A 23,364-nucleotide genomic window follows, 5' to 3' on the forward strand; every position below is an offset into this window, starting at 1 on the left:
GGCTCACATCTGTGCACTTTAATCGACTCTCGATTCTCTCTCTCTGATGCTTTATTTTATGAATGTTTTTGCTTGTTATCGCCATTCTACCGCTTTTTCCTGATGGTCCTCCTTCAGTTCCACCAACTCTGATACATCTTGGCTGTTTTTCCCAGAGTTTGGGTCAAATGAGTTTAATCCCAAACTTGGATCTTCTTTGCTCAGTGGGAAAGGGAGATGTGGGATGACAAAAGCTGCAGCTGTCTTTTCTTTTCTTGAAGCAGGGTGAAAATGACATAATGGGCGTCGAGCTCAGGTAACCCCGCTCGGACAGCGATACCCTTGAAACTAATCCAGCGCCGGGGTTTGTGTTTGCAAGATTTCTGCGGCTGCAAGACGGTGAAATCCAAGACAGTCCAGAGATGAACGAAATTAGAGACATGCTGAAGTAACGAATAAATGCTGTGAACGCTTTCCCCAATTTTCCTGAGGTTCCACCAAAGAAACCAGGAGGAGGGAAGAAAACGTAGGAATCAACGTGATTTCTGCTGTCGAACCCTGACCATTCAGCCAAGCTAAACGTCACGGCCGCCACTCATACCTGGCCAGGCTCCTCATCCAGGCAGCGTGAAGGTGAGAGTGTTTTCCACAGAGCGGTGATGTCATCACACCGGTGGTCAGATCGACAGGTTTATTCTGAAAAACGAGGCCCCAGATAAACTGCTGACTGTAAACCACTGGGGAGGGCAGAAGGAACACTGAGGTTAAAGAGGCAGCTGCATGACGAAATCATAACCCAGATCATGTGAATAATAATGATGTTGACGTTCTGTAGCATTAAGTTAGTAACAGAGAAATAAAAAATTGTGATTTCTTCAAATTAAAACAAAACTAAATTGATATAGTTTGCCTTATACTTGTTTTATATGATGTATGTATAATGCTTCAAAGCTGACATCTCCAAAAGTGTCACATTTATGTTCTTGTAGTGAACTTTTTAAAGCAGGAAAGGCAAATATTCTGTTAAAAAAAAGGTTTTAGTTATAGATTTCTCCTGATGTATTATATCACTTCACCACACTTTGAAAGAGCTGGAGTCCAACATGTATTTTGCCTTTGCTGCCTCTCTGATCTGGGAAACGTTAGTGGAAGAAAACCGTGAGCAGATTGTCTCCAGCATCCCTCTCGTGGAATGCAGCAGAGGAAGCTCAGATTTCCTGCTATCAGTGTCGTCCTGGAATGACTTTTCTAAAGACACAGGACTTAGCTCATTAGTGAGCATTGAACCCAACACAGATTGTTCACAGTGGCTAAGTTCAGTGTCTGACATGAAAGAACGGGCTCAAGCGCGCCTGACGGCCCCCAAACAGAGGTTCCAAAGCAAGAAGGATGTGCAAGAGGAAAAAAAGGCAGCCCACCTGTACTGTAAAACAAAGAAGAATGCTGTAAAAATCATTGCATGTCCAGACACACTGCAGAGAAACAGCTTCTTCTCCCTTATTTATTTAGAGGCCAAGGATAGAATGCAGAAGATTAAAGTGATGTGATGTGCCTCTCTATTTTTGGAAATGTTTAATGCGTGCAGTTGCAAGGTTTGAGCTAGCAAAAGTAGCGTGTCACCATCTGAATTTAATTCGCTTCAAATAGAAATACTCACAGGAGAATAATTTTGGGGACTGTTTGAAGTTTTACTCTTGTGCCTACTGAACTGGATTCAGTGTGTTTGTGCAGAACTGGCTCAGTCCAGCAGGAACAAGAGTGACAACTAATATGACAGCAGCAGGACTAACCACCACGCCCCCCCGACACACGCGCGCGCGCACACACACACGCACACGCGCACAAACACAAATTCTCCATTCATTGCACAAAGGCTGCCTTTGCTGCCAATTTGCATAAGCAAATATTTACTTTTAATATTTATATTTTGGATGTTTTTTTATTTATTTATATTCATTTATTTAATAATATTTACCTGGGTTTTCATTCTTTATTCAGACTTTCTTAGTTTTACACTCGTTCACCTTATTAAATATAATGTTGCATTTATTATGTAGTATATAGATACACTTTCCTTTACTTTCTTTATGTATTAGAATGCTCTGGAGCTGGTTACCACCAGAAATAAAAAGCTAACTGAAAGCAGACCTCATCATATGTTGTCTTGTATAACTTCCATTAAGACATTTTCATAGGCGACAATAGTTATACATCATTTTTTCCTCATGGGAAAGTGGGTTTCTTTGCAATGATAATGCTACTGTAAATAAATTAACACAAATTAACACGCTTATACAATCAATAAAACACAGATTTTGATTGCTTTGAAAAACACAAAATAAAAAGGCAAAGGGCAGATATTTTTCTAACTCTCTAACTGTTTGAATAATTGTATTTGTCATCAGTTGCAGCTGAGGCCAAGCAAAAGATGTTTCAATGTTTAATTAAAATAAAATAATATATGTTTAACCTTTAGGTGACTGTATATTAAATACTTACTAAGAAAAAATATAGCAGTTTTTAATGTGGGAAGATTTATTCTTTTCAGATTTCATAGTGATTTATCACCTCAGGTTGGTTCCGTATTAAATCTGAATTAATATTTTGTAAGTTTATTCGGTTTCTGCAAAATAGCTCAAGCGGTTGCAATAGCCCACCTAACCACTGGGCGGTGCCAAATCCCCACAGTTGGCGGTTAAAACGTCAATTAAACCATTGTCGCAACGTAATAATCCTCGGTAATGTGGCGGTGTCAGTGTTTCTCCTGTCTTTTGTTAATGTCGTGGAATTTCCTATCCCCCCAGCGCGTTGGTGACTTTAAAGTGATATTTTTGAAGCTGGTGCGGAGAAACGCATCCACCTATTTCCAGCGCGTGGACGTTGGTGCGGAACGCGGCGCGTGGACGTGTGGAGAAATGTAGGAAGTAGCGTTCGCGCAAGTTTTTTTTTTTATTGACAAGGACGACGGCGAGACGTCAATCAGTTCTTTCCCAAAGAAACAGCGATTTAAACGCGAAGGGACGCCACCGAAGCGCAAAGTTACATCCCCGGATTAAAAGTACATAACTCCTGGGTTCGCTCACCTTTCTGAGCAGCCCAGGTAAAGAACGCGTCTTTTTTTTTCTGAATTCCTGAAACGTGTCGTGGGAGCTGACCGGAGGTGCAAAGATCTTCACTTCGCCTGACGGGAATATTCTTTCGTTTCAAAGATGTTTTCTGGAAAGGTGAGAGCAGTTTTGATATCTAACTGCGGACACTTGTTGCCGATATCGTTTTTGGCAAGTGGGATTTTTTTTATGGGAGATGAGGAAATTGTTATTAAAGGGGTAAACTGACACGGTGCAGGCCTCCTGGTGGGTGGAAATGGGGCAAACGCGCAGATTTATAGCTGCAGTGTTATTGAGGAGGGTCTGTTTAAACTGTAATTATGCTGAACCCAAACATATGGCCAGCATCTTTACCATAATTTCTTCTTTCTGTTGTACGTTGTCCCCCTTTCTGCAGTGTATGTTGTAGGTAGTGAGTTATGCTGAAGCCTGCCTCTCAATCAGAATGAGCACCACAGATGGAGTCGGGGTCCCCAAACTGGATCGGAATCCCCGTGTCGTGCAGATCCACCCCAGGGTCTCCCAGAACACAGCTGCTTATTGTCCCCTACAGATCAGCAGCGGGGACACGGCAAGGACCGTCATCCGGAATGCCCTGGTCACCTTGGGCCTGGACGACAGTCGGACCTACAGCCTTCTGGAGGTCAGGGATAGCCACCAGGAGGAGAGGCCCCTGGAGCCCAGTGATTGCCTTTTAGAGCGAGTCCGGCTGTGGCCCCCAGAAACTCAGCGGTGGCACCCTGAGACTCAGGGCTACTACTTTGTTCTCCAGCAGACGGACAGTGGAGCCCCCGAAGACGGAGACCGCATCGACGATTACGATGACCTCTGCAGCCTCCAGGCCGTGAGCGAGGCGAGCATTTTGGAGGCTTTATGCCAGCGTTTCTACAGGCTCAAAATCTACACGTACGCCGGGAACATCCTCATCGCCATCAACCCCAATAAGTTCCTGCCGGTTTACTACAATCCCAAGTATATCAAAATGTACGAGAAGCAGCCGCTGGGCAAACTGAGCCCTCACATATTTGCCGTGGCGGATGCGGCCTTCCGTGCCATGCTGGACAACCAGGTCAACCAGTGCATCGTGATGCACGGCAACAGCGGCTCGGGGAAGACGGAGAGCAGCAGTTACCTCATCCACTGCCTCACGGCCCTCAGCGAGAAGACGTGCTCCGTCGGTCTGAAGCGGACCATCCTTGGAGCGGTCCCGGTGCTACAGGTAGGCCGCTGTGGTGTGACCCGGTGTTACTTATTGTTCTAGGAATAAAGGACAACCATCACGGGTCTTGGATTGTAGTATCTTTATCTTCAACTTTTTGGTGTGTGTGTGTGTGTGTGTGTGTGTCTGGGGGGGTGTTAATGGAAGAAACGGATCATGGCTCTATTTGCTGAAGCAGAAGCATCTGCTCCTGCCGCTGAGGGAGTCAGTCACATGTCTTATGTGGTCAGCAGATTAATGGAGATGTTACAATTCCTTGTTTCACTTATTTAGATTGTTGAGTCACAATGAAACTGTGGAGGCTGTTAAATTTTCAAGTCCTTCTTTCAGACTTGAGCCACAAAACACAAAGCAACAAACCCCTGTGGTCTAGGGAAAAGAGGGTGTGCGTGTATATAAAGTATGCACGCAGGTTTGTATGCTGTGGGCACCACAGTTATTTAAAAGCCCAACAGATTTGAAAAGATAGACTATTTATTGCCTCCAAAGTGTGATTTATTTTCCTAAAGCTCATAACATATGCAAATGATTTAAGCAAAACAAACATCCTGAAGTGTGTCCTGCTGTTTTTATCCATTTTTTAACTAAATACTCTTAAGCTTTTACCTTGAACAATGTCCACTTTTTGCAGCAGTCGCAGCAGCGCATCTCTCTGGCGTATTGTCACTATATATCCTGAGAATTTCAACACTAATGTTCTCCCATGACAGATCTGTCCAGTATATTTTCCAAGTCCGACCCCAAATTCTTTGGATGAGCTCTGGACAGCCGGAAGGAATCCCGCAAAACTGGGATTTCCCACTTTCTTAGTTTAGATTCAGTGTGACCTTTTTTAAACCTGCATGACAGTTACATTGAGAAAAGAACCACAACTGCTTATGTTTTGCTGACATCTGCTTCCTGTTTCCATTATATTCTGGCCTGCGTAACTCCTTCAAACACAGAACAATGCTTTGGGGATTTAGCTGCTTTTGCATGGGAGCAGAAACCAAGGTGATAGATTCAGTTCTATTTAATCTCACTCACTTTCTACCGCTTGTTCCTCCACTGAGGGTCGCGGGGGGACTGGAGCCTATCCCAGCTCAATGGGCGGAGGCAGGGTACACCCTGGACTGGACGCAGGGCTAGCACATATAGACAAACAACCATTCTCTCTCACACTCACACCGAGTTTCCAATTAGCCTAATCCCCAATCATGCATGTCTTTGGACTGTGGGAGGAGAAAACCCACGCAGGCACAGGGAGAACATGCAAACTCCACACAGAAACTCCCCAGCCTCAGTCCCAACCGGGGATCGAACCCAGGGCCTTCTTGCTGTGAGGCAACAGTGCTAACCACCACACCACCGTGTCGCCCCTATTTAACTCTATTTAATGTATTTTTATAGCATCTATTAGAGCCGAGTCTATCACGAGTGTTTTACATAAACCAGTGTTTATATTATTGAATACGGTCCTTCTGGCTGGCAACACGAACGTATTCCTGCTAAGACAATGTTGAAATTTTCCCCAGTCGGTGCAGGTCCATGTCAGTTTTTCCTCATCAGGAGTCCGATACCCATTGACACACACACACACACACACACACACACTCTCACTCTCAAGATCCTTCCTCGTTCTGACAACAGGTCTGACAAGTTCTTCCCTGAAATAAGAGTCAGTTTGAGTTTTTCCAAATAGAAAGGGCCATTTTCTTTCCTAACCGGCCTAAGACAACCGGAAATGGCTTGTTAGATTTGATTAATTTAGTGTTTATTCACTTTTTTCTTTTTGTAAACGAGCTCCGCACCACAACACAAAGTCTAATAGACGAGTGTTTACGTCCGAGCTTTACGCCGGGCCAAGACCTGTTTGCAGAGTTCCTGCTGCAGTAATCAGAAACTTGTGGGAACTGTAGTTCTGCAGTATCACTAATCTACACTCTTCTAGCCACCGTTCTGATGTAATCCTGGAAAATCACCAAGACATTGACCCACTCTCTTTATTCATTTGCACTTCTCAAAAGAAAGTGTACATTTGGGTAACTGATTGCTCTGGCTGTGTTGTTATTCCGGCATCTTAGAGCTGGGGGAATGTGCAGGGCGTTGTCTTTGAGGGAACACCGGAGAGAGAGAGAGAGAGAGCGCGAAACAGGAACATGTTGAAACATGTAACATTGAAACATTGTAAATCACTTCTTTCTTTCTTACAATCAGACTCCCCCCAAGGACGAATTTACTGTTCTCTGTCATATATATGAATATATATACATTTATAGATGTTAAAAGCCAGTGGTTTGTTGCTGCACTGCAACACATAATCCTCTGCTGCTTATTAAAATGGGTCACATAAAAAATGCTCGCCAAGGTGGATGAAAAGGGGCTTTGTGTTGGTCTAAACGTATTACTGTTTGTTAGAACTCGACAGAATCAGAATAATTCTCTGAAGGTCAGAGGGAAGGAAACAATAGCATGGGTGAGGTGGCCACATGCACGAAACAGTGAAACTGAAATTCACTGCCTCAGCTTTTGTCTCTTGCAGAACTTATTTCCCAGGATGATTGAACCTTGCCTTAGCTGCTTACAGACAGAGAAAAAACATCCGCACAATCGAAAACTTCTGCTCCATCTGCTAAATGAACGCGTCATCAGTAAAGATGTCTTATTATTAGTCTGACTTCTGCCAGACATTAGTGGAAAGTGGCCATCACGTTTAACAAGACGCCGCATGTTTCTCCCAACGCGTAGCCGCGCCGGCGAGTTAGCAAGTGATAAACCTGGAATTCTGTAGACATTATGAGCAAACCAGATCCACTTGATTGCAGCAACATTTTGGTAGGTCGTGGAAGAGAACTGGGTCATCGCCACCTGTTTTCACACGCAACACCCTCTTTTCCTTGCATGCATTCTCATCATTCTCATGCCTCTTTATATAACGTTGAGCGTTCTGGTTTATAATGGAAGCCACACGTGTTTACTAAATCCTTTAAAGTATTCACAGACGTGCACGGGGCACGGACGGTCAGATCAGAGCGCTACCTGCAAGCTCGCTATGCAGCTCACTCTCTTTGTGACCTGTTAAAACATGACACTCAGGATATTCTACAGTGGAATGAAGTGCTGCTGCTCCTTTAGATTCTGAGATGGATTCTGTTTTTCTCTGCCTTGGGGATGGGGGGGGTCCACATATTTTTATTCCATTTGTGGGGATTGTGTTTATTTCTTTGTTGCGATTGTTGCGGCTGTCTTCAGACATGGAAACAGTAGTCTCTTTAAGTTTGATATTAGTGTCTCGTCCTTGTAACTTATGATCTTCAGCACTTATTTTGTTTATCTTTATATCTCCATTGCTAAAGAAATCGTGATCAGCCGCGTCATGTCTGTTCAGTCCCACAATAGTTGCTTCTTTTTATATATTCCAGTCTCCTGTTAATAAAGTTGACACATTGATTCACCTTTTGAAGGGTGAAAAGTTTTATATTTTAAGGCACTTAAAGGTGAGATAATAACGGAACTCTAGTTAGAACACTTGTGACATAAGTCACATGACTCCTGGATCATGAGGTTGGCAACAGAAACCTTCCCGTCATCTTCTGAGTCATGTAACACTTACTGTGCAAACACTTAAAGTGGGATCCTGTGGTCTATGAAACAGGCCTTTGGCAACGCGAGAACGTCAGAGAATAACAACTCCAGCCGTTTTGGGAAATTCATTCAGCTCAACTATCTGGAGAGTGGCGTCATCAGAGGGTAAGGAGTCATCTGTTCTTTGTTGTTTGTTTTTTACCTCACCATGTCTCCTCCTCTTGTACATTTGTATGTCTGGAATACATATCTTGTTTTAATCTATGCATCTTCATTCATTGCTAATGGCAACGGTTTCTTCTAATGTTTGTTTCAGGGCAGTTATTGAGAAGTGGCTGCTGGAAAAGTCTCGACTGGTATCAAGGGATAAAAATGAGAGGTGGAGTTACTACAAAAACAAATAACTTCCACTGCATTTTTAGAATCTCTTCTAAAACATTATTATCTTACTTTCTTTGCAAATTATGCACACTTAAGGTGTAGAGACTTGAATCTAAAGTTAAGAATCTAAGCATGACTTAAGCTTGTCTAACTGTTGTGCTGCTCGGTGACCTGCAGGAACTACCACGTGTTTTACTATCTGCTGATGGGCGCCTCCAGAGACGAGCAGGAAGAGTTTCACCTATTAAAGCCGCAAGATTATTTCTACCTCAACCAGGTACCTTTAAATGTCCCTCCTTCTTTGCCCCCACTGTCTCACATCTACACAACCCTGAGTCCACGTGTGCACAAGTGTGGTTAGCTCTGAACTCGCCAATATTTAATTTCTTTTATTTAGCATAAAGCTGTAACATCACAAAAAGTGCCTGAAAACACTGTTTGAAGGATCTAATGTCCTTTGGACATTTAAATATTAATGAAATTACCTTTAAATGTAAAAATGGACCAGTCGTGTCACACAATAACAATCATTCATGACTTAATGAACATCTTTAAGAAACTCATTATGGCATTGATATTTTTCACTGACATTGTTCAGTTTAAACACACATTCTTTATCCCCTCTCTCTCTCCATAATGTGTTTGCTCTGCAGGGAGACCTCCATTTAGATGATGACAGTAATTTTGGCCAGGAGTACAAGAGGCTTAAACAAGCGATGGAGATGGTCGGATTCCTGGCCTCCACAAAGAAGCAGTATGTATAGTTTAATGCAGTTGAGGAAAGTAAAGTGAGTCCTCTCATGTGATTTAAGCAAAGGTGTTGGCCATTCTGCATGTGCGCACGTAAAATATTTGTGCTCAAACTTAATTAGCTGTTACAAACACACAAACCAATCAACCAGACGGAAAACCAGGTAGATTTTAATTTAACCGCTCAGCTAAGAAAAACTTTCGTTTTTAACTTCTACCTGCTACGTTCCACATTCTCACATCTGTGTAGATAACCTGCTGCCAGCCTGGTATAAAAATAACATTCCTGCAGCACTCCTCAAATTCCTTCGGAATTGCGTGCCTTCACCTGCTGCTTCCAGCGAAGTCAGGTAGCTTATTTGGCTGGCAAAAAATGTCCCTATTTCCATACATTCGTCTAGTTGCCTTCATATGTTTTCCTTTCTTCGCTGGTGCAACAACATGTCAAAGCTTGTCAACAAGTCAAAGGTACACTGAATATCCACGTCACACTTTGCACACCAGCCGTGTTGTTGGCCTGTTTTATCGGTGATGACAGATAGAAACGTGGCAGCAAATAATCTCTTTGCTGTGTTTCAAATCCGCAGCATATTTTCTGTCCTATCTGCCATCCTCCTGCTGGGTAACGTGACTTATACGCTGGCAGAGGACACTAAAGTCCTGGAGGTTGGACCTGCGGAAGTTCTATCAACGTTGTCTGACCTGCTCAAGGTATGGAAAGCAACATATTGTTGCTTTAGTGGGCCAAATAATAATGGACCTCCTCTCATTCCCCTTTTTAGCCCTTATTGATTGCTTCAGCTCTGTGCCTAAAATAGTTGTTTATATGCTTTAGAGGCAAACATGCTTCATCCTCCTCTTTTTGTCAGTTAGTTTCTCATGGATTATCTGTGTATACGTTGCAAAATTACCTTTACTGCTTATTTTTGTGTTTATATTTAGGTAAAGGTGGACCTTCTGACAAAGGCTTTGACCAAAAGAAAATTAGTGGTCGCCAACACTACTGTGGAGTCCCAATACACACTACATGAGGTACACCTGATGTTATTTGTTTACAGCTAATATTTTTCTGTAGATTATTAAAATACATTTTTGAGTCCCATCTCACACAGTGTCTGAGAGTGTCAGATGCTGAGCTTGACTTTTGTCATTGGTTCTGTTTCTGTGGGTTTAGGCCTCCAGAGTGAGGGACACCATGGCCAAATCTTTATACAGTGCTTTGTTTGAGTGGATCATCCTTCACATCAACCATGCTATGCTCAACAGACGAGACATGGAAGAATCTGTCTCTGTAAGTCCATGAAAATGAAGTGCTGCTTGGTGCTGTTGAACTAACTACAGTGCTGTTCGTCAACCAACTTCTCCACGTTTTAGCCAAATGCCAGAACAAATGTGTTTTCACGAGCCACTTAAACAGTAGACTTTAAACATGTTTGTAAGTCAATATGAAATGTCCTGTTTGCTGTTTTTAGGGCTTGTCCATTGGTATCCTGGACATGTTTGGATTCGAGAACCTTCAGAAAAACACCTTTGAACAGTTGTGCATCAACTACAGCAATGAGAAACTGCAGTATTACATCAATCAGCACATCTTTAAGTTTAAACAAGTGGGTGTGTTTAATATTTTCCACGTGCAGTCCTTTTTTTTCTTTGACACAACATATAGAGCGCTTTAAATTGGATATTCTATTGATGCCACCTGTGCCTTCAGTGACATCTTTCTGTCTTTGAAATAACATTTTATGTTTTCAGGGTGTCATGTTTGTTTATTTTCGAATATTTTGGTAGTTAAAGGGTTAAAACATTCATTTAGCTGTGCCCCTTTTCTGGCTGCGCTGGTTTGATGATATTACATAATTTGATAACATTACAAAAGCCACCAGTCTGTTGTCACGGGACAAAAGAATTTACATGTGCTTAGAGTTACCTGATTACAAAATTAAAATACTTTTCAGGAAGATTACGTATCAGAGGGTATTACCTGGCAAAACATAGACTTCGTTGACAACAGTGGCTGCATTCAGCTCATCGGTGAAAAGCCAAGTGGACTCTTTGACCTGCTGGATCAGGAGTAGGTGACATTAAATTAAGAATATGATAGCAGTTTTTAAATAAATTCCTAAACTCTCAGGTTTGTTTTGTTAATAATGATTTAATCATTTTTCTTTTCCTATTTCAAGGCTCCCTTGGGCCACAGCCAAAACCCTGTTAGACAAGTTAAAGCAGCTGCATCAGGACGACCCATTCCTCGTAACCTCTTCAAACGCAGATGGGACATTTGTCATTCAACACTTCGCCGGGAGAGTCAAATATCACATCCAGGTGGAGTGTAAATCTAAGGAAGCAAATGTCTTTGTTTTAAGTAGGCAGTCATATTTGCATCTCATCATCGCACCCTGCAGTTGTGAGGTGGTGAGGGAGTGTAGTGACCTTGTTAGATAACCCGCTGTGGGAAAATCCTTGAAAACCTCAGTGAACGGTGAATGATTAATGCTGCTCCCTCCCCCTAAATAACAATGAAAGTTGTGATCAGGAAATGCGGAGCGCGATGGCTTCTTCTTGTCTCTGATTGCTGCAAGAATGAAGGTTTGCCACGGTGTGTCAATCACTTTGCTCCTACAGGACTTTCGGCGGGAAAACAACGAACACATGCCGCCCGAGGTTGTCTCACTGCTGCGGAGCAGCGAGCAGTCATTCTTTCATCACTTGGTAGCATCCAGCCCAGAAGCCTTGTTCAGATGGGGAGTCCTCCGAGCCACAATCCGCATCATCGCAGTGTTCAAGAGCATGGGACGCCACCGGGCAGAGCTGAGTAGGTCACCCTGGCTGCTAAACAGTCACTTTACAGATCTCATCACAGCTTATCAAGAATTGCCCATTTATATAGACATTGACCTTTCTGTTTTATTCTGGTTAAGAAATGCTCTTATAGATTAGAAAAGTGCAAATGAATGTGGTCATTTTACCACAGTTGCTGCCAGAAAAGGCTCCCGCAGTTACCTTAAGGATAGGAAACAGTGCAGCAGTGGTCTTGAGAGACTATCCAGGTAATCCTTTTCTTCATTACTAGATTTCTTTTGTTTTATGTTTGTAAATCATTTTCATTCAAATGCTCATTTCTTTTCCAATAATCCGCAGTAACAGCCTGACCCTGGATTTCTCCTTTGATCGCTCTGATGACTTGCCTCTTGATGTTTTTGAAGATATCTTTACCAATTATGAGAACAGAAAGTAAGTAGACAATGTGCATTGGTTTGTACTGTGTATCATTGAGCTTTAGAAACGAAACCTTTGATTTGTATTTTTTCCAGGAAAAGTCGAAGTGGTCGGCAGAAGCAGCTCATTCCGAAGGTAAAGTTTTAGTAAAGGCTCGCTTATCACATTTAGTGCGTTTTACTTTTACATATTTATACTCTGCTACACTTTCATCCTCACTTGTGTTCCTCTGCGAATAAAAAAAAAAATGCTTCAATAAACAGAACCTCATGGACTACGTCTCACTCCAACATGTTGTTGGTCTCACTGCCCACGACCAAACCAGCAAACTCATCTATCACCCTCATCGGACAGCAAAGGTCCCGACATACAGCACTCAGGTTCAGGTGGGTCCTCTTTATACATCTATTTAAGGCAAAATGGGTCGTAACAAAAGAATCCTATTATTTTATGTGATATTCAAATTTTTCCTGTACTAGATTTAATATAGTTATATCTAATTCTTTTCCTATGTCTTGTATATGGTTAGATGGCAGATCCCTTTTCCAACTACTGTTTTGTTACTCATACTCTTTCAAAACTCTAGGCAGCATTGCATTAATATAAAAGCCACCTATAACCCCTGACTCACTGGATACAATCCACAGGCATCTCTGAACAAGTTGATGGCGAGGATTGAAAAAGCTGAGCCTTTCTTTATTTTCTGCATTCGTTCCAATGATCAGAAGGTAACACCTTTCACTCCACTATCCTAGAAATGGTAATTCTGCTTGTTAATCACAACTTAAGCAAATTAATGTCTTACAGAAAGAGCTGCACTTTGACAGTGAACTTGTGCTACAGCAAATCAAGAACATGGGCATCACACAGATGGTCCACATCCAGAAGTCTGGCTACAGTGCCAAATACACATTCAAGGTGGGGTGTCTTCTCAAAATGATGTTTATCAGTGATTGTATGCACTTGGCATAAATATCCTGATTAATTGTCTATGAAAAATACATTTCTCACATCTGTACCTGGCCATGACAAGAGTACGCGTTTCTCACTTTTCCTTTTGCATCATGACAGGAATTTGTGGAAAAGTTCAGGTTATTGCTTCCTAAAGGAGCCACAGAAGCACCAGAGCACATTAAAGAGCTGTTTGAGAGGATGGAGATAAATAAGAGCTCCTATCAAATAGGAAAAACCAAGGTCAGTGTTCTTACTGCTGTCAAAATCATTCTGATTCTAACACCAGCAGTCTGAAGAAAGCAATGTCACGGCTGAAAATGTACCACTACGATGATTGATGAAGACACAGAACACCTCACATAAGCAGATCATATGCCCTCTTTCATACTCAGGTGTTCCTCAAGGAGAAGGAGAGGCAGCTGCTTCGTGACACTCTTACCAAGGAAGTGATGCGTCGCATCATCATCCTGCAGCGGTGGTTCCGCACCTGTTTGATAAGGTTGCACTTTCTGCAAAGACGTGATGCAACTACGATTATACAGGTACCCTTCCATTGAAAATTTCACCTGGATGAGCAAGCAAGAAGATTCTTTTCGATTTGAGGATAGCAGAGCCTGTTATAAGGATTCAAATCCTTTTTCAGAGAAGCTGGCGAGAATATTATGAGAAGAAGAATCGAGCCGCAACAGTGATCCAGTCTGCATGGGCGAGCTGCCTGAAGAGGTCGCCAGGACAGCCGCCGTCACAACCTCGACTCGGACGTGACAGGTACACCTGCCACTCTGCTTTTGCTGCTCTGGTGTTGAATTTTTCTAAAGAAGCAGTTTGATGGAGTTAATATTGTGAGATTATTTGGGCCATTATAGTTTAACTTCACCAAAGCAGATCACAGGTCAAAGGTCACCAGCAATCTTAGTCTAATTTGTTGGCTCTCACGTGACAGTTTGACAAAAAAAGGACTTAGGAGGCAGCAACATGTGGAAGTCAGCCCCAACAGGATCCAGAACCCTGATCCAACCTGCAGCAGGTCTGCACAGAGGGACAGGAGCAAGGAGAAATGTGAAGGCAGAGGATCCCCTCCGCCTCTCAACAGACCCCTCTCCCTTCCACTGGACCCTAAAGTTTGCATTGGCAATCAGTCCAGCAGACCCATAATGACCTACAAGGAAAAACAGAGTGATGATTCAAGTCCAGATATGCAGAGATGGGCAGACACTAAGAAAGATTTCAAGTAAGAATCCCAAATGCTGCCTCAAACTGTTAATCCTCTCTTTCTCCTGTAATTAAATCCATTTAAACTTCATTCAAGTCTTCTGATGTGTTTGTCTTATGTCAAGAGTTTACAAGGCAATAATTCCTTAAATTATACTGTTTGTAAAGTGCTGTAATTGATCCTGCAGTATTTCTGTTGTGACAGGTTTAAGGGAAAGTCCATGTCTGCTGACGAACTGTCCATGAACACCTCTTCAGGCTCTGACAGCTCACCCTCTTCAAATACGGTAACCTTTGATAATGCTGTACAGAACCCAAACATTTTCCCTATCAGCTTTTGTTGTCCTTTCTCCTTTCACGTTTTTATTTGGCTTATCTGTACGTAGTTGCCGGTTTGTAACCTGACAAACATGAACGAGGCTCTTTACTCGTTAGATAGGTCTCCCAGTCTCTTGCTCATCACCTTTCCTGGCCCAATCAGGTCAGGGTTCGTTTCCGCAAGCAACCAAAACGCAAGCGGCGCTTAGCCTACCCCCGCAGTGGTTTGATCGTTAACTTTGGCAGCTCAAAGGAGAGTGAGTATTGGAGCTTTCCGCTGCCTCCCATCAGCCCCCATGTGTCAGCCATGAAGAGTTCAGCCAGTAGTGTGGATGTGCGGGCCCGCAAATCCCAGGTCAAGGTACTGACCTATATATTGAAGAAACTGTGGCTCTCTTCTGCATGCAGGCCTTGCATGTGTATGTCCAAAACGCACATAAGGTTGGGTTGTTCTGGAAATTCCTGTTTCTGCAATTCAGGATAAAAGGAATGAGCGGTGGCTTCTGCAAACATTTCCTAAGGTCATTTCTCTTATTTCGACTGTGCTATATGCTGTCTCATTTGCCAATGAATATGTTTAAATTCACATAAAGATATTTCGTTTTTTATGTTACAGTATTTTAGTTTGGACAGGATTTTTAGCGCTAATTTAACTTGATTAATCTTGTGCATTTTTAGAATTTGTTACAGCATTTTCATACTGAATTCTGTGCTGCAAAGTCCTGTTCATTGGATACACCATTGAGTTTTTCAAGTCGTTACCATCTGTTTTTATTTGTTGCTTTATTTAACCTCTGTGGAACTGTACATCGTAACAATAGTTTCACAGATAACGTAACCTATGTTTATCAGGTTTTGGCAACACTACCTCATCATTAATTACTCACAAAAATTAATGTTACTACTTAACTGGATCTAAAAATTAATATCAGTAGTAATAATACCAACATTGAGCTTCTAATAACATAAACTAAATTTCATGTTGTTCTGGAAGCGTATTACACACATGCTGTATCCATAAGCTAATAGCTTATATACTATTGAACGCATGATTTGGTGGCGAAGGAAGCTGGTATTTTGCTTGACAATTTTCTAAGATACTATTAGCACTATTATGCTAATGCAATATTTTGCTGTGGTTACTGTGTGTCTTGCTGTGGTGTTTTGGGAGCTCTGGTGCGGCTGCTGCAGGCGGGGAGAAGATTTGTTATTTTGTTTTTTTTGCAAGCTTTTCCTAAGACTAGTTTGTTAACACCCCCCCTCAGATTCCGGCCGAACTTGATGGAACGAGGTTTAGTTTTCCAGCGAGGACTGCTGATGAGGACTTGGGACAGCAGAGCTCCAGTCAATCACAGCTCACATCCCCTGAGAGGTTAAACATTTTTAATTTACCGTACTTCAAAATTATATAGTCTGAAGGGAAACCTGTGATTTTACATCCACGTCCACTGATTCTTGGAGTGTAAAACATATTTTAGTTACAGTCAGCTTTGAATTCTGGTGGTATTCTACAAAGTTTCCCTTTAAAGACTGACTGGTGTTAAACCAGAACCAGAAGCCGTATTTGATGAAAGGCCTCATCTTAATATGCTCCAGGAGGTGCATTTTTGTAAATGTTCCCTCAACTGTACTATTATGTTTATAATGTGCTACAGGTAAAAATCATTAGTAGAGTTGAAAACAAATCATTTCTTGTGATTCCAGGAAGTATATTTGCAAAAACTAACTGGTTTTGAAGTGAGATCGGTGCTTGAGTTAAGACAAAAACAATTCTGCTCATTGTCAGAAAGGTTTATGTCTTTGGGGACACTTTGTGGACAACTCAGCCTGTGAATTCCGTTTTAGTTTTGACAGTTTGATTTACTCTAATGAATTACTTTTAGAGACACTCCAGCTGTGTTTCAGCTGAGGAGATAAACTGGACAGAGCCCAAAGCTTTTAGTAAGCATGAGTCACTCACACGCCTAAATGTATAAATAAAATGGTACATGGTTTGAAAACACAGGAATTCCAACTGTTGAGGAGTTCAATGCTTATGTATACATTTATTCTTGTATTCTTGCATTGTAATACTTGTTGATATATGACTTTTATGTACACAGGATTTGGTTTCTCAGCAAATTCTTGAGAAAGAGGGCCCCTAAATATTCTCCAAACAACTCTCCATCAGATCATCCAGGTAACTAGACTATTTTGAAGATTCCTCAACACAGAAAGCAAAATGGTATTGATCACAAATGACAGCTGTTTCAAATATGAGCTTAGGGCTGCTTGTATACTGTAGCATAAGCAAAATACTTCAGATTAAAGCTTGTTATTTCCACAGCATTGTATAATATTTTTGGAGCCATGACATTTTGTTGGACAGTTTGAAACTTTATTCTAATTTCTAACTAATCCTTCATAACTTCAGTATAATGATGTCTGTGAAAAACCCTAGCATGAGAATTTACTAAAACTGTTTTCCGTCTGCCCCCCCCTCCAAGTTATTTTTGGTTGGTTTCTCTTTCTATCAATGTCTGCCTTTCTTTAAAGGAGTTCACAACTAGGTTGTTATTAAGCATATGTGCTGCCAAAAACTAAAGCCTGTTTATGATATTCCTGTTAACATGTTTTCTGTCTTTACTGCCACCTGTTGGTTGATGTGTTGACTAGCAGCAGCTCTAGTAAGAAATATTCTCTAAACTTTATTATCTGATTCTTTGTAATGCCTCGCTGTTGTCTGAATGCAGTCACCTTGCCCAGATACACTCCGCAGTCTTACCACAGCCCACACCATAACAGTGAAAGGGTCAAACGAAACCCCACTATTCAAATCAGCCGCGCTACACGAGTGATGGAGTCAAACGCGTCGCTGGATCGTGAAATCACCGACCCACAGGAACTGCAAAACCTGGATGAATTCCTTGGCAATCAGGTCAGCTATTAGATAAAAAGGAATATAAACTGACATTTTTGTGTAAGTTACTGAGCAATTTATCTCTGGACTATTACACAATTTCAGAGTTCATTGTAATCTTTTGTACTGTTTTCTGTACTGAACTCCATTGATGTTATCAATATCTTTGTTTTTTTTACTGACTTATTATTTTAACTTACTTATTCGTAGGTGTATGAGCTACGAACCAGAATAAAAGAGCTCTCTCCAACAGAGAGCGTCTTCCTCACAGCCACCATGCAGTTCAGACAGACCATTAAAGAGATGTATTCTCTCAAGGTCAGTTCAACCTATTTGTAGATCAAAGACATTTAATCCTGTAGGAACTAGGAAATAGTCCTAAATATATTATGCTAGCATGTCTATGAGTTTAAAATACCACAACTCTCAATGCTTTACATGTATTTTGTAACCAACAGAAGCCCAAGGTCGGCTACAAAGACTTGATGAAGGGTTACCATAACAAAGTTAACACGTTAGCAGGGTCCAAGAGTAAAACGGAAGTCTCTTTGGTGATCAACTTGTTTCAGTCTGTGCTGGATGGCTTTATTAGAGGCGAGTTGAAACGATTGGAATCTGAGCCAGCCAAGGTAAATTTCCAGCGATCCGTTATAATTAGCAGCTTTAGTAAGTATTATGTATAAAATCAGGTCCTCATTTCTCAATTCTGGGTCCATTCAGGCGACTAAGACCACAAAGAAGAAGAAAAAGGACAAATGTGTAAGCTGAATACCTCGACCTTCATTTAAATTGTTTGCATTCATACATGGCTTTACACTGTCTGCACGTGTTCTCAACAGCTCGCTAGTCCTCTGGATCACCGGTTCAGCACGTACCAAGTCAGCATTATGCAGTCCTGTGACCTGTGTGGCTCCTACATCTGGGGAATGGAGAAAGCCTATATGTGCAGCGGTGAGCACATTTAACTTATTCATTTAAAAAGTGACATGACCTAAAACCCCTTATTTTGTCCTTTCTTGTCAGCTTGCAAACTGATTTGCCATAAGAAATGCCTGAATAAAATCATCACAGACTGCTCTACAAGACGGGCCAGGCAGGTAGGAAATAGTGCCACAGCTATCACTGTGTGACTTGATAAATCCACAATACTTGACAGGTTTTTCAGTGCTCATTGTCTGCACATCTCTCATCTCTCATTTTCTTGTCTCATTTCTAACAGGATGAAAGTACTCCAGGCTCACTTCACTTCGGGGTTCAAGTGTACATGCTCACCAGTAAAGCCAACCCAGTGCCCAAAGTGATTGAGATGCTGCTGATGCACGTGGAGATAAACGGCCTTTACACTGAGGGTCTATACCGGAAGTCGGGCTCAGCCTGTCGAGCAAAAGAGCTGCACCAGATTCTGGAGACAAGTAAAAAAATAATATTGATAATGTTGTCAAGAACTGTGCTTTAATCAAAATAAATTCAGAATAATTTTGTGAAAAATCTGACATCCTGACCTAAAATGTCTTTTTGCACAGCTCCCGAGTCGGCATGTTTGGACAACTATGTCATCCACACCGTCACAGGCCTGGTTAAACGTTGGCTCAGAGAGCTGCCGGACCCCCTCATGACATTTGACCTCTACACCGATTTTTTGCATGCTGCAGGTGAGCTAATGACTCGAAACAGTTCATTTAAATCGATTTAGAACTTGTTGTTATCTTTGATGAGAGAATATACTCGTGTTAACTGTATAGTAACTGTAAAATATAGTCACTCTTTATTTCTTTTCATTGTTTTCCCATGACTATGGTGAAACCTTTTATTTAATGTAAAAAGTTTCCCATTGTAGAAGAAACAATGGAGGTATTATCCTTTTTATTGATTCTAACACATTTTTGGACTTCATTAATCTGTTTTGCCCCCCCCAGAACTGCCTGACAAGGCCGAAAAAATTCGAGCCGTGTATCAAAAAGTCGACGAACTGCCTCCAGCAAACTATAACACTTTAGAGCGGCTCATCTTTCACCTTGTCAGGTAGGAAAACCCCTCCAGCTGTAAAAATGTTACCCTCTTGGTTTATGCGTTGTGAATTCTGAAATGTAGGATAAATTGTTGATGGCGCATCTTTTCCTACTTGCTTTTACATATTCTAATTCTTTTTTAGGGTGGCGAAGGAGGAGGAGCACAACAAGATGTCACCCAGCTCTCTTGCTATTGTCTTTGCCCCCTGTATCCTGCGTTCACCTGATGTTGATAACCCCTTCCTGAGTATGAAAGATGTGCCCAGAACAACTGCGTGAGTGACACGCAGTTTCTCTCCCATCAATGCGCTACTACATTTACGCTACCACTGCCAAAGATGCTACCACAGAACATTACAAATATTGTAACATCCAAAGGAAAAACTACAGAGCGGGTTTTAAATTACAGTTACTTGGGGTTTTACCCTAGATGAGGAAATTTCATTTGAAGCCCATTAATAATTTGCTCAGGTGAAGTTTGGGATCTTTTTCAGAAATAGAACCTGCTTCTCTCTCGGGGTCAGAGAGAAATTACTGACATCGACCTTCTTGACTATGGGAACATGCTTTAACTGAGGGTGTCATCCAGATGCCTCCCTTCCTTGGACACTGTTTCGGCACTGAGATTTGTCACTGGCTTGTAAATTGTACATGAAATCAAATTTCCCTTATCTGAGTGCAGACACACACACACACATTGGCTGACCCTAATTTATAGGGCTCATTTAGGCTTGATTCCTCCTTATCTGTGCACCTCGTTGCAGAAAATGAACACTTCCTATGTCTTGCATTCTTGCACAACACTTGTTTTATCTGTTCCTTGGGTAAGGACTGATTTTGGAAAAAGAGCTTTCATCTTTGCTGCACCAATGAAGTCAATACGCTTGGAGCCTTCCATTTTGTCCTACTATTATTATTATTATTATTATTAATGTTGTTATTGTTATTATATATATTATATTATTAGTATAATTATTCATGTTGTCTGCAGGTGTGTGGAGATCCTGATCACGGAGCAGTTCAGGCGCTATAAAGAGAAAATGCAGAATATCCAGGAGCTGGAATATGCAGAGGCGCTCGCTGTCCATCAGCTCAAACTGAGGAGGCAAAACACGGTATTTCATTTACCTACACTGACTCCACACATTATCCAACATTTTATTTATTAAATGGTACACAAAAAGTATTTATCATAAACGCAGCACCTGAGTATCTGAATGGATGTTCTTGGTGTTCAGCTGTTGCACCACATGCTGAGTCTTTTTGATCCTAAACCTTATGGAAACAGAAACTTCTCTCAGGAGATAAAATTCAGATCATGCCATTTTTCTGCTTTTTACTGCCCTGATATTCTCTAGATTGTTGAAAAGCCCTCAGAGCTGGACATTCCACAGAAGATTCACTCAGATGAGACTGAGAGGACCCTCATTGAGAGGATACGGTCCATCAAACAAGAAAAGTAAGCTGAGAAAAGTAAGATGCCAAATACATAAGGGATGAAGATGATAATGCTGACTTTGTTTCACTATCTTCAGGGAAGACCTGACCTGCAGGTTACCTGAGCTCGAGCAGGAAAACTCCGACAACGAAATCCTGGATTCAGCATCGTCAATGAGTTCGGAGAGTTTAGAGGACCGTCTGGGGAGCGTAGACTCAGAAGGTCAGTAGAGAGGTACGGTACTTTAACCTTCCTCCCATATCTTAAAAACTCAAGAGAAAAACCAACGTTTAACAGACACAAAGGGTTTCATACCTGCTTAACAGTTTATATCAGACCTTTGGACATTTGTCCTTGTCATATTACCAGGTTTATTATTGTTTTTATTACGGCACATTAGTTACTGTAGATAAGCCACTACGCCAGGCCAGTGGCCGAACCTCTTTATGTGTGTGTGAACTACACAGTAGCAAATGTTTATGCTCATCTCATATTTCTGTTATCAGGAAAGGGTTCCTCAAAGCATCTGAAACAGCACCTCACGCCAAAATCTCCAGATGTTGCTCAACCTGTAATGGAGGCAGAGTTCCTGCCCTGTCAGGACGCCCCCTCCCCAATCGACAAGCCTCTAAACGGGAGCTTCGATGATCTGGACATCCCATACATTGATGAGGAGGAGGAGGATGAAGATAGCATCACAGCATAATGACACATTAATATTTGTCTGAATAACAGACTAGTGCTGTGGTGATGTTTTATGAACATTTCTTTTCTATTTTTTTTTTTATCCTTGAGAAACATCTCGGGGGGGATTTACATATATTTAACAGGCAGTCACGTGGACAGCCCCTACACAAGTGCCCATTGTATTTTGAACATATTTCAAAGTGTACAGTGCATGTTGTATTAAAGGTAGATGTTTTTAATAACTTCTGTAAAGACTCTAAAGTTTTTGAGGGGAAAAAACAGGCGAGAAACATCTCTTGGCTGCGACGGAATGAGAGAATTTTTATGTTAATAGGGTTTTGGTTTTTTTTTTGCTTTTTTCTGAAAAGCTGCAGTTTTTCTAGCAGTACTGTACAGCACACTGAGAAAACTAACTGTCAAAAATGCTGCCTTGCCAATACAACTGACGGAAAATACTTCACGCCATCATTTGTGCAGCGGGATCCTCTCCAGTCGGGTCTGAGGTTATTTAATCATTTTACCCCAAAACACTATCTGTGACTTTGAAATAACAGAAGATATGAAGTGTGGCTTTCAGTTTTAACTCAGAGATTTACCATATGGGAAAGAGCTTTGGAAGTATTTGGACTGAATCTGGAGGAACTTCAGTATCCTTCATTGTTTCCTTCACTACAGTGACCCTCAGCTACTGTTTTGTTCATCTTCACTTTTGCTTTCTGTAACTAAGAAGTTGCTCCACTGGGTTGAAGATCAGGTGATTTGGAGAGTGAAAAAATGTCCAGTCTGCCTTCTAATACAGTGGTGTTCTGGCAGCATGTGAATGTGAGCCAAAATATAGATCTGTACAGCTCAGAATTCATCTAGTTGATATAATCTATAAATTCCAGTAAAGTCCTTTAGTCCATCTTTAATCCACAACTTTTTATACAAAATCGAATCCAGCTAGTGTGTACTTGAATGATGTCAACTTTGCCTAATATTGATTTCTTCTCTTTTTTTTTCTCGGGATGAAGCAATTATGTTGTTGATCTCCACTGACTTTCATTTTCAAACAAATTGATACTGTAAATCCTGTCAACCAGCATATACATATCAGTCATCTGCTTTGCCTGGTTTTGATATAATGGACCTACCTGGCAATAAAACAGTCTGTCAGTCAAAAGTAGTAAGAAAACAACTTTAGAATCCTTAAAATAGAAGACCTCTACATCAGAATTTTGTCAAGCTGGACTATCACATTTTGACTGTATCTTGCTGTATTGTCGTGGTTTAGAGCAATAAAACCGAATTTCCAGTACTAACACGGTTCCACATTATAAAAATGAATTATGTTCCCCTCATTTAGTCTGAACATTGTATATAGAAATACACATTCACAGAATTTGCACAGATATTTTGAAATGAGGTTCTGTGTATGTACTGTGAATGTCTGTGTTGTAAATCTTGATGAAACGTAGGTTATTTTGCTTCCTTTAAAGTTCTTAAGGGAGCTAAAGATGGTCCTTTGTGTTCCCATGGGGTAATGCTAGCCTGTATATGTAATGAGCTGTCCTGTTTTACAAAAATATTTTGTAAAATGATTAGTTTGGGTATTGTAGTTATTGTAAAGTTATTGTAAAGTCTGATAATAT

General features: G+C 41.3%; 1 protein-coding gene across 4 annotated transcripts; it reads left to right on the plus strand.

The window, feature by feature from the left end:
• Positions 1–2,749: 2,749 nt before the first annotated feature.
• LOC101061902 (myosin IXb) lies at positions 2,750–23,034 on the plus strand. 4 transcript variants are annotated; one of them, XM_029830584.1, is made up of 41 exons: positions 2,750–3,203; positions 3,462–4,305; positions 7,940–8,034; positions 8,186–8,248; positions 8,428–8,527; positions 8,904–9,004; positions 9,588–9,711; positions 9,943–10,032; positions 10,175–10,291; positions 10,473–10,607; positions 10,956–11,071; positions 11,181–11,322; positions 11,623–11,812; positions 11,972–12,047; positions 12,139–12,231; positions 12,312–12,351; positions 12,480–12,602; positions 12,864–12,944; positions 13,024–13,134; positions 13,288–13,410; positions 13,563–13,712; positions 13,814–13,938; positions 14,114–14,401; positions 14,588–14,669; positions 14,864–15,061; positions 15,966–16,072; positions 16,803–16,879; positions 17,433–17,617; positions 17,810–17,917; positions 18,058–18,228; positions 18,320–18,358; positions 18,439–18,550; positions 18,623–18,696; positions 18,819–19,011; positions 19,123–19,251; positions 19,516–19,621; positions 19,752–19,883; positions 20,600–20,723; positions 20,967–21,067; positions 21,144–21,268; positions 21,553–23,034. In XM_029830584.1, the coding sequence occupies exons 2-41, from the start codon at positions 3,532–3,534 to the stop codon at positions 21,750–21,752; spliced, it is 5,520 nt and encodes a 1,839-aa protein (XP_029686444.1). In that variant the 5' UTR covers positions 2,750–3,203; positions 3,462–3,531; the 3' UTR covers positions 21,753–23,034. The 4 variants fall into 4 exon arrangements, with proteins under 4 accessions (XP_029686444.1, XP_011614518.2, XP_011614519.2 ...); XM_011616216.2 differs by having other exon boundaries at positions 2,751–3,203; positions 3,484–4,305; XM_011616217.2 differs by having other exon boundaries at positions 2,751–3,203; positions 3,484–4,305; positions 21,144–21,280; positions 21,553–21,695.
• The last annotated feature ends 330 nt before the right edge of the window (positions 23,035–23,364 follow it).

The sequence above is a fragment of the Takifugu rubripes genome, chromosome 22 (genome assembly GCF_901000725.2).
Source record: "Takifugu rubripes chromosome 22, fTakRub1.2, whole genome shotgun sequence".
Classification (NCBI taxonomy): domain Eukaryota; kingdom Metazoa; phylum Chordata; class Actinopteri; order Tetraodontiformes; family Tetraodontidae; genus Takifugu; species Takifugu rubripes.

Excerpts from the sequence above, each read along its gene's own strand:
- LOC101061902 (XM_029830584.1), top strand. The coding sequence starts at position 3,532 with ATGAGCACCACAGATGGAGTCGGGGTCCCCAAACTGGATCGGAATCCC. Across the intron at positions 11,813-11,971 it reads ACGCCACCGGGCAGAGCTGA|TTGCTGCCAGAAAAGGCTCC; the intron begins GTAGGTCACCCT and ends ATTTTACCACAG. Across the intron at positions 16,880-17,432 it reads CTCTCCATCAGATCATCCAG|TCACCTTGCCCAGATACACT; the intron begins GTAACTAGACTA and ends GTCTGAATGCAG.